The following is a 10791-nucleotide window of genomic DNA, read 5'->3' as shown; positions in this document are numbered from 1 at the left end:
CGAGGTTTCATTCTAAAGACGGATGGGCCAGTTTAGTCGTTAGTCCTCTGCGCTGGAGCTTGTTAGTTAGCTGTTAGCAAAGTAGAATCATCCCGTAACGATAACGAGAAATGTTTACCAGAGATAATAATCTACGATTTACTGTCTTCACTGTCCACACATCTGGAACAACACAAACAACAGATTCTGTTACGGCACACACAGGCGGCAGCAGATCAGTGGAACTGGTTTACAGTGAGAGGCTGCTCGTAGTACCTGGCTCCTCCGACTGGGGACCTCCGGCCCGGATCCAGAGGACTCGGCTCTTCCCCAAGAGAGTGACTGTCTTTGTTTAGCAGCTGTAGCCGATTGGCCAGATCGAGTCCGGACCTGCCTCTCAGCTCCAGTATCGACCGGCTGCTGAGATCCACGGCCGACCCCGACACCTGCCCTCCCAGAGCTGCCGGCCGGCCCCCTTCATCCGGGCCGAAGCCCCGACGCTCGTCGCGGTCGTCCCCGCCGCCCCACAGCTTCGACCTCCTCTGGAACAGGTAGCGTGGCTGCCGCCCACCGCCCCCGGTGGGGGAGGAGCAGAGTGGGGAGGAAGGGGAGGAGCAGGACGCGGCGGACGGGAGGAGCTCACTGTCGGACGACTGCTTCAGCAGCGGGTCACGCAGTGCAGAGCGGCCACGCCCGACAGGGGAGCGAAGGCAAGGCTTGAAACCAGACGGGGAGGCGGGGGAAGGATGAGTAGCCAGAGGGGAGGAGGGGGAGGAAGGACCAGGAGGGGAGGCCAAGGTAATGGAGGGAGGAAGTGAGCTTGGGGAGGAGCTGTCGTGGAGTCGTTCGTCACCGCCTTCCTCCTCATCTCCTCGTCTACTCGCGGAGTCAGAACCACTCTCAACTCCCCCTCCCTCGCCCCCTCGCCGTGGCAACAGGGTGAGGGAGGATGGGGGAGGAAGAGCGGGAGGACTGGCGAAGGCAGCGGGTGGAGTCACCAGGCCAATTCTGCAAAGCTCCTCCCGAGTTTCCTCATCACTGGACGACAACAACGCCGGGGGGAGTGTTACTGTGTAAGCCCCGCCCTCCTCCTCTGAGCTGCCCACCGTGAGGCTTCTGCGCCTGTCAATCAGAGCAGGGTGACTCTCATTGGCCAACGGTGGCAAGGGGGTGGGTCTCCAGCGCTCAGGGGAGGGGCCGGCCGGTGACGTGACTCCTCCCTCTGTTTCTGGACGCTCCACCTGTCCATCAGGGAACAAGGGCGGAGTTACGCGTTTATGCCTCAGCTCAGGACTGGACTGGGGAGTGGTGCGCTTGGTTCGTTGCTCGGGACTCGTCTGAGGGAGGGTGCGTTTGGACCGTGGCTCGGGGCTACTCTGCGGGGTGATGCGGGGGGCCCGCTTGTGTCTGCCTTCAGGGCTGGCAGCTGGGGTCAGTATGGGTGTGGTGGAGGCCGATATGTGCTTTAGTCGCGGCTCTGGGCTCGGCGTGCGGGCAGTGAGCGCTCGTTCGCGTGCAGCAAGCGCTAAGGCGAGTGGAGATGAAGGGTCTGAGGAGGCAAGAGAAAGTTTGAAGTGGGAAGTTTTAGTACAAACACATGCTTCATTTGACCGTAGACATCTTACTGTTTCACATCGAGGGCGTTTCCCAGATCCTGATCTATGTTTTGCAGTAACTCAAAACTCTGAACTAGATTCCCATCTATTTTGTGGAATGCCTCAAGAGTCTGTCCTTGGTCTCTTCTATACACCGGACTACCTAAAGGTCTTCTTCTATTCTGTGGAGTACCTATTGGTTCTGTCCGAGGTCTTCTATTCTGTGCAGTATCTTAAGGCTTGGTCAAAGGTCTTCCTCTATTCTGTGGTGTACCTATTGGTTCTGTCCCAGGTAGTCCTCTATTGTATGGAGTACCTCAAGGCTCTATCCTAGATCCCCTTCTATTTTGTGGAATATCTCAAAGCTCTGTCCTAGTTTGTCCTCTATTTTAAGTAAGTACCCTAAGGCTCTGTCCTAGGTCTTCCTCTGATCTGTGGAGTACCCTAAGGCTCTGTCCTAGGTCTTCCTCTATTTTGTGGAGTACCTCAAGGTTCTGTCCGAGTTTGTCTTCTAAGTAAGTATCTTGAGGCTCTGTCCTAGACTCTAGGGCTGGGCGATATGGCCAAAATCTTCTGTCAATCAATCTTCTTATTTCATACATTATAATTGAATTGAAAGACAATAAATTGTCAAATTGAATTATCGCCCAACTGACCTAGAGGCTTCCCCGTCAGCGGGTGGAGGAAGGTGTGAGGCGTCGGAGACGGCGACAGGACCGGAGCTGGTGGCGGAAGCTCGCCGAGGTCGTCCATGGAATGGCTTAGAGTCAGGAGGGGCGGCGCCTGGTTCTCTGACCCGGATCCCTCCACCGACAGGAAGAGGGACGACCTCCGACCCTGAACGCGAGCGCGATCTGAAAGAACCTGCTGCTGGTAAAGCTCCGCCCGACTCGGGCTGCTGGTTTCATCGACTCTCAACAAGTCGAGCTCTTTCACTCCTGGAAGGAGAACAACAACCAGAAGGAGTCAGAGTGGTGGGAGGGACATTGGGAGGCTTTATAATTATGTCTTAATTATTATTCTTTCTTTGTAATGGCTGTAGAAGAGTACATATCACTTATTCACTACCTTGCTCCTCGACAGGAAGTTGTTTTAACAAAGGCGACTTCCTCCTCTGGGGCTTGGAGGGCGGAGCCTGATGTCCCACGTTAGCGTACGGGTTTTCTATTGGTCGGCCCCGGCGGCGTGACAGCGGTGAGTGGCCGAGGGCGGGGCTGGTGGTGTGGAGAGACAGCGTGGCGGTGTGTGTGGCGGTGTGCGTGGCGGTGTGCGTGGCGGCGTGCGTGGCGGTGGTGTGCGTGGCGGTGGTGTGCGTGGCGGTGTGCGTGGCGGCGTGCGTGGCGGTGGTGTGCGTGGCGGTGGTGTGCGTGGCGGTGTGCGTGGCGGTGTGCGTGGCGGCGTGCGTGGCGGTGGTGTGCGTGGCGGTGGTGTGTGTGGCGGTGTGCGTGGCGGTGTGCGTGGCGGTGGGCGTGGCGGCGTGCGTGGCGGTGGTGTGCGTGGCGGTGTGCGTGGCGGTGTGCAGCGCATGCGGTGCTGCGCCTTGCGCGTCCGGCTGAAGCTGCGGCGGCGTGTCCTGCAGGATTATCATCGACCTCGCCTTCCTCTGCCGCTCGGCGTGGGCTTGGATCCTCGTCGGCGAATCGGTGAGCTCCTGGAGCCTAGGCTCCGCCCCCGGCTTGAAGCTAGAGCGGGTAAGCCCGTCCCCTCGGGCCGGGGGAGAAGGGGGCAAGAAGGATGGAGGCGGGCCGGAGTCCAGGAGGAAGAGCGAGGAGGTGGAGGAGGAGGCGGAGGGAGGAGGGGGCGGAGCCATCTGAGGGGGCGGGGGGATGAAGCTGTCCGTCAGCGAGGAGCTCCGTGGAAACCGACTCTCATTGATGAGAGCTGAGATCCTGTCGTCATCAGGTGTGCCTGTGATAATAAATACAAAATAAATAAATAAAGGTGCACAGCAAATACTTCAAACTACAGCCAACAATATGATTACATTCATGTATATAGAACAATGTGTGTGTGTGTGTCACCAAAGCTCTTGGTTCTGGACATCCCTCGAGGTAACGCCATGGTGCTCTTCTCGGGCGCGGCGGGCGGAACGAGACCCTGACGCTCGAACAGCGACTGCAGAACAACAACTATATTTATTTTGTTCTCGTTCTTTCTTCTGTGAACGTTTGGGCTAAACGAAGCGACCGGCTGTGAGTCATTCAACCCAAGAATTATGTATTTTTTATTTCATATTTAGAAGCCTGAATACCCAAGAAATAATTGGTATGAGATTTAATAAAAGCCAAGCCTTCAGAAAACGTCTTTTCACATCATGACGTTGCTTATTCTGCATCTATATAGCCAATAAAAGGTTCATTTGAGGTTCATTTGAGGTTCATTTGAGGTTTATCTGTCGTCTGTTTCCTCACGTTGATCTCCGCCTGTGTGATCCGCCGGCTCGTCGGTCGCTGTTTCACCGTCGCCGCCCTGAAGTCGTCCGACGGCCGCGCCCTGAGGACGACTTCCTGTTGACCTCCAGCCAACATCTCATCCAATTTGTCTGCAGAGAGGAGACAACGGGATGTAAACAAACAAACCAGGTACACGCACAGACAGAGAGCGTGAAACATAGACGTATGACGTCATGACGTCACCGCGTGAGTCACCAGGGCCGCAGGCGGGGTTTCAGAAATACTGACGTCTCTTTAAATAGCTGAAAAATAAGACGGGAAATAAATAGAAGGTACTAAAGTTGTATTAGTACCTTTACTGGAGCTGAATATTCTCACAGTGTAGTATGTGTGTTCTTACAGTGTGGTCATAGTACTTTTACCTGTAAAAGAGTATATTTACACTGTGGTAGTCGTGCTTTTACTTCCCTTAATGATCTAAATACTTCCCCGACTGCTGCTGCTACGGCCCTGACTGTGACATCATCGGACCAGCATGACATCATCACACAAATATCATCATCAGCTTTACGTCACAAACAAACAAACAAAAGCCACAACAACGACCACAACGACGTTGTCAAGTGACTCACCGAAGCGCCTCCTCCTGGCTGCAGACAGAACAAAGGTCAACCACACACTCTGACTTCACTGCGTGTGTGTGTGTGTGTGTGTGTGTGTGTGTGTCTGTTTGTTTTACCTATGTCCTCCAGGTCAGCGGTCATTGACTTGGATCGGAGTGTCAGCGACGTGCTGGGGGCTCGTTTTGGAGGGGGCGGAGCTAAAAGACACGAACCAATCACAAGGTCAGCCTGGTGTCACCAAATGAACAAACAAACAAATAAACAAAGTTATTTCACTTCATGTGAAAGTGAAATTAAAAGCCGAGACAAAGTGCTCTGAAAGTAACGGGAGGACGGGAAGAAGACTTTCACCCAGGAGACCTCTGTTCATGTCCCGCATGAACCCACCCGCAGGTATTCACACTTCATGTGTTGGCATCATATTTAAATTAGATGAATGAACCTTTCTTGCGGACCATGTTGGTTTCAGACTTCCTGGAGACGGACACGACCTTCATCAGCAGGCGGCTGCCCCCCTGGCGGATCAGGGAGACCACCTGCCGGTGACCCACCTTCACCACGTCGGCGCCGTTCACCTGGACGACACACAGACAGGTGAGCCGGGAGCCCGGGCGTTCGATGCCCCGCGGGTCGAGGACGTGGTGCGCGTACCTCTATGAGGAAGTCTCCGGTCCGTAGCCCCGCCCTCCAGGCCACGCCCCCCTGGTCCACCGACTCCAGGTACTGCAGGGCGGGGAACGCCGGGGTGGGGGCGAACTCCTCGATGGGGGTCTCGGCTTGAAAAGGAGGCGGGAAGAGAATTTTTATTTTATTTATGCAACTCCTCTGGTTGTATAGAAGTCTCTGCTTCATGTGTTAAAGCTGCATTCTCTCTCCTGACCACCAGGGGGCGACTCCTCTGGTTGTATAGAAGTCTCTGCTTCATGTGTTAAAGCTGCATTCTCTCTCCTGACCACCAGGGGGCGACTCCTCTGGTTGTATAGAAGTCTATGCTTCATGTGTTAAAGCTGCATTCTCTCTCCTGACCACCAGGGGGCGACTCCTCTGGTTGTATAGAAGTCTATGCTTCATGTGTTAAAGCTGCATTCTCTCCTGACCACCAGGGGGCGACTCCTCTGGTTGTATAGAAGTCTATGCTTCATGTGTTAGAGCTGCATTCTCTCTCCTGACCACCAGGGGGCGACTCCTCTGGTTGTATAGAAGTCTCTGCTTCATGTGTTAAAGCTGCATTCTCTCTCCTGACCACCAGGGGGCGACTCCTCTGGTTGTATAGAAGTCTATGCTTCATGTGTTAAAGCTGCATTCTCTCTCCTGACCACCAGGGGGCGACTCCTCTGGTTGTATGGAAGTCTCTGCTTCATGTGTTAAGTAGTTTAAGTGAATCTGACTTGTGGGGGTTGTAGTCCTTTGAGGATGAGACTGGTCTCTGTAGTTCTTAACGACACAGCGAGGCGTTTCTAAGTCTTCATCCTGCTTTACCGTCTTCTCTTAACTCCTCCTCCTCCTCCTCCTCCATGTTTCTACCTTTAGCTCCTCGGAGGACGAAGCCGAAGCCCTCGCTCTCCTTCTTCTGCAGCACGGCCGTCTTCTCCTCGATCACGTAGTCACTGAGTGAACACAGCACAGGTGCATTATGGGACGTTAGAACGCTCATGGCAGCTCCAGGGGTTCAATTATAAAAGTTACAGCTGCTTATGAATAGAGATAAACACAAGAGCAGCAGAGAAGATATGTCAAGAAATATGTCTGTTATACGCCAATAAATATATAAATATAGAGCAATATAGAAAATGTGTGTAGGTGTAGTGAAGGTGTATTACCTGTAGGAGGTGTAGGTGTAGTGAAGGTGTATTACCTGTAGGAGGTGTAGGTGTAGTGAAGGTGTATTACCTGTAGGGGGTGTAGGTGTAGTGAAGGTGTATTACCTGTAGGAGGTGTAGGTGTAGTGAAGGTGTATTACCTGTAGGAGGTGTAGGTGTAGTGAAGGTGTATTACCTGTAGGGGGTGTAGGTGTAGTGAAGGTGTATTACCTGTAGGAGGTGTAGGTAGTGAAGGTGTATTACCTGTAGGAGGTGTAGGTGTAGTGAAGGTGTATTACCTGTAGGGGGTGTAGGTGTAGTGAAGGTGTATTACCTGTAGGAGGTGTAGGTGTAGTGAAGGTGTATTACCTGTAGGAGGTGTAGGTGTAGTGAAGGTGTATTACCTGTAGGAGGTGTAGGTGTAGTGAAGGTGTATTACCTGTAGGAGGTGTAGGTGTAGTGAAGGTGTATTACCTGTAGGAGGTGTAGGTGTAGTGAAGGTGTATTACCTGTAGGAGGTGTAGGTGTAGTGAAGGTGTATTACCTGTAGGAGGTGTAGGTGTAGTGAAGGTGTATTACCTGTAGGAGGTGTAGGTGTAGTGAAGGTGTATTACCTGTAGGAGGTGTAGGTGTAGTGAAGGTGTATTACCTGTAGGAGGTGTAGGTGTAGTGAAGGTGTATTACCTGTAGGAGGTGTAGGTGTAGTGAAGGTGTATTACCTGTAGGGGGTGTAGGTGTAGTGAAGGTGTATTACCTGTAGGAGGTGTAGGTGTAGTGAAGGTGTATTACCTGTAGGAGGTGTAGGTGTAGTGAAGGTGTATTACCTGTAGGAGGTGTAGGTGTAGTGAAGGTGTATTACCTGTAGGGGGTGTAGGTGTAGTGAAGGTGTATTACCTGTAGGAGGTGTAGGTGTAGTGAAGGTGTATTACCTGTAGGAGGTGTAGGTGTAGTGAAGGTGTATTACCTGTAGGAGGTGTAGGTGTAGTGAAGGTGTATTACCTGTAGGAGGTGTAGGTGTAGTGAAGGTGTATTACCTGTAGGAGGTGTAGGTGTAGTGAAGGTGTATTACCTGTAGGAGGTGTAGGTGTAGTGAAGGTGTATTACCTGTAGGAGGTGTAGGTGTAGTGAAGGTGTATTACCTGTAGGAGGTGTAGGTGTAGTGAAGGTGTATTACCTGTAGGAGGTGTAGGTGTAGTGAAGGTGTATTACCTGTAGGAGGTGTAGGTGTAGTGAAGGTGTATTACCTGTAGGAGGTGTAGGTGTAGTGAAGGTGTATTACCTGTAGGAGGTGTAGGTGTAGTGAAGGTGTATTACCTGTAGGAGGTGTAGGTGTAGTGAAGGTGTATTACCTGTAGGGGGTGTAGGTGTAGTGAAGGTGTATTACCTGTAGGAGGTGTAGGTGTAGTGAAGGTGTATTACCTGTAGGAGGTGTAGGTGTAGTGAAGGTGTATTACCTGTAGGAGGTGTAGGTGTAGTGAAGGTGTATTACCTGTAGGGGGTGTAGGTGTAGTGAAGGTGTATTACCTGTAGGGGGTGTAGGTGTAGTGAAGGTGTATTACCTGTAGGGGGTGTAGGTGTAGTGAAGGTGTATTACCTGTAGGAGGTGTAGGTGTAGTGAAGGTGTATTACCTGTAGGAGGTGTAGGTGTAGTGAAGGTGTATTACCTGTAGGAGGTGTAGGTGTAGTGAAGGTGTATTACCTGTAGGGTGTGTAGGTGTAGTGAAGGTGTATTACCTGTAGGAGGTGTAGGTGTAGTGAAGGTGTATTACCTGTAGGAGGTGTAGGTGTAGTGAAGGTGTATTACCTGTAGGGGGTGTAGGTGTAGTGAAGGTGTATTACCTGTAGGAGGTGTAGGTGTAGTGAAGGTGTATTACCTGTAGGAGGTGTAGGTGTAGTGAAGGTGTATTACCTGTAGGAGGTGTAGGTGTAGTGAAGGTGTATTACCTGTAGGAGGTGTAGGTGTAGTGAAGGTGTATTACCTGTAGGAGGTGTAGGTGTAGTGAAGGTGTATTACCTGTAGGAGGTGTAGGTGTAGTGAAGGTGTATTACCTGTAGGAGGTGTAGGTGTAGTGAAGGTGTATTACCTGTAGGAGGTGTAGGTGTAGTGAAGGTGTATTACCTGTAGGAGGTGTAGGTGTAGTGAAGGTGTATTACCTGTAGGAGGTGTAGGTGTAGTGAAGGTGTATTACCTGTAGGAGGTGTAGGTGTAGTGAAGGTGTATTACCTGTAGGGGTGTAGGTGTAGTGAAGGTGTATTACCTGTAGGAGGTGTAGGTGTAGTGAAGGTGTATTACCTGTAGGAGGTGTAGGTGTAGTGAAGGTGTATTACCTGTAGGAGGTGTAGGTGTAGTGAAGGTGTATTACCTGTAGGAGGTGTAGGTGTAGTGAAGGTGTATTACCTGTAGGGGTGTAGGTGTAGTGAAGGTGTACCACCTGGAGGTGTAGCAGTGAAGGTGTATTACCTGTAGGAGGTGTAGGTGTAGTGAAGGTGTATTACCTGTAGGAGGTGTAGGTGTAGTGAAGGTGTATTACCTGTAGGGGGTGTAGGTGTAGTGAAGGTGTATTACCTGTAGGAGGTGTAGGTGTAGTGAAGGTGTATTACCTGTAGGAGGTGTAGGTGTAGTGAAGGTGTATTACCTGTAGGAGGTGTAGGTGTAGTGAAGGTGTATTACCTGTAGGGGGTGTAGGTGTAGTGAAGGTGTATTACCTGTAGGAGGTGTAGGTGTAGTGAAGGTGTATTACCTGTAGGAGGTGTAGGTGTAGTGAAGGTGTATTACCTGTAGGAGGTGTAGGTGTAGTGAAGGTGTATTACCTGTAGGAGGTGTAGGTGTAGTGAAGGTGTATTACCTGTAGGAGGTGTAGGTGTAGTGAAGGTGTATTACCTGTAGGAGGTGTAGGTGTAGTGAAGGTGTATTACCTGTAGGAGGTGTAGGTGTAGTGAAGGTGTATTACCTGTAGGGGTGTAGGTGTAGTGAAGGTGTATTACCTGTAGGAGGTGTAGGTGTAGTGAAGGTGTATTACCTGTAGGAGGTGTAGGTGTAGTGAAGGTGTATTACCTGTAGGAGGTGTAGGTGTAGTGAAGGTGTATTACCTGTAGGAGGTGTAGGTGTAGTGAAGGTGTATTACCTGTAGGAGGTGTAGGTGTAGTGAAGGTGTATTACCTGTAGGAGGTGTAGGTGTAGTGAAGGTGTATTACCTGTAGGAGGTGTAGGTGTAGTGAAGGTGTATTACCTGTAGGAGGTGTAGGTGTAGTGAAGGTGTATTACCTGTAGGAGGTGTAGGTGTAGTGAAGGTGTATTACCTGTAGGAGGTGTAGGTGTAGTGAAGGTGTATTACCTGTAGGGGGTGTAGGTGTAGTGAAGGTGTATTACCTGTAGGAGGTGTAGGTGTAGTGAAGGTGTATTACCTGTAGGGGGTGTAGGTGTAGTGAAGGTGTATTACCTGTAGGAGGTGTAGGTGTAGTGAAGGTGTATTACCTGTAGGAGGTGTAGGTGTAGTGAAGGTGTATTACCTGTAGGGGGTGTAGGTGTGAAGGTGTATTACCTGTAGGAGGTGTAGGTGTAGTGAAGGTGTATTACCTGTAGGAGGTGTAGTTGTAGTGAAGGTGTATTACCTGTAGGGGGTGTAGGTGTCGTGAAGGTGTATTACCTGTAGGAGGTGTAGGTGTAGTGAAGGTGTATTACCTGTAGGAGGTGTAGGTGTAGTGAAGGTGTATTACCTGTAGGAGGTGTAGGTGTAGTGAAGGTGTATTACCTGTAGGAGGTGTAGGTGTAGTGAAGGTGTATTACCTGTAGGAGGTGTAGGTGTAGTGAAGGTGTATTACCTGTAGGAGGTGTAGGTGTAGTGAAGGTGTATTACCTGTAGGAGGTGTAGGTGTAGTGAAGGTGTATTACCTGTAGGAGGTGTAGGTGTAGTGAAGGTGTATTACCTGTAGGAGGTGTAGTTGTCATAGGAACCAACAGTGTAATGTCTGAACAGCCTCTTTGTGCGGTCCTCCCTCGTTTCTGAAACATGCACATGGAAAATATATATATATATCAATATATTTATATATTGATATATATATAAATGCAGTATTTATATTTTATATATTATATATATACATATATGAATATATGTATATATATATGTGTATGTATTTTTATATACATATAAATATATATATTCTTATTTATTTATATTTCTATATATAAATCTTGAATACATTTATTGTTGTTGTTGTGGTTGTTATTTACCCAGTCGCGGGTCGTATTGTCTCATCTGGACTTCCTCAACGCAGTCGGCAGGAAACCAGCCGGTTCTTCCTTTCACACTTCCTTCCCAGAATCCTCCTTCTCCTATGGAGAGAACTGAGGAGCACACAGTATCACAGTACTACTACTACAGTACACAGTACTACTACT

General features: G+C 50.3%; 1 protein-coding gene across 7 annotated transcripts in view; it reads right to left on the bottom strand.

Moving 5' to 3' along the window:
• The window catches only part of LOC130200364 (SH3 and multiple ankyrin repeat domains protein 3-like), a 35399-nt gene that overhangs the window by 5819 nt on the left and 18789 nt on the right, over window positions 1-10791 (bottom strand). For 4 of the 7 annotated variants that reach the window (XM_056424581.1, XM_056424582.1, XM_056424584.1 and 1 more), the window contains 12 exons: window positions 10624-10737; window positions 10317-10392; window positions 6115-6197; window positions 5242-5366; window positions 5033-5165; window positions 4707-4787; window positions 4600-4617; window positions 3986-4116; window positions 3596-3689; window positions 2643-3482; window positions 2231-2512; window positions 256-1528 (listed from right to left, as the gene is read on the bottom strand). In XM_056424581.1, the coding sequence (XP_056280556.1) occupies window positions 256-1528; window positions 2231-2512; window positions 2643-3482; window positions 3596-3689; window positions 3986-4116; window positions 4600-4617; window positions 4707-4787; window positions 5033-5165; window positions 5242-5366; window positions 6115-6197; window positions 10317-10392; window positions 10624-10737 (3250 nt within the window). Of the gene's footprint in view, window positions 1-118; window positions 163-255; window positions 1529-2230; window positions 2513-2642; window positions 3483-3595; window positions 3690-3985; window positions 4117-4599; window positions 4618-4706; window positions 4788-5032; window positions 5166-5241; window positions 5367-6114; window positions 6198-10316; window positions 10393-10623; window positions 10738-10791 lie in introns of all 7 variants that reach the window. The other 3 variants (XM_056424583.1, XM_056424587.1, XM_056424586.1) reach the window with 2 other exon arrangements.

This window comes from Pseudoliparis swirei, chromosome 10, assembly GCF_029220125.1.
Source record: "Pseudoliparis swirei isolate HS2019 ecotype Mariana Trench chromosome 10, NWPU_hadal_v1, whole genome shotgun sequence".
Lineage (NCBI taxonomy): Eukaryota > Metazoa > Chordata > Actinopteri > Perciformes > Liparidae > Pseudoliparis > Pseudoliparis swirei.
Note: the sequence above shows the minus strand (reverse complement) of the source record. Positions and strands in the feature narration are given on the sequence as shown.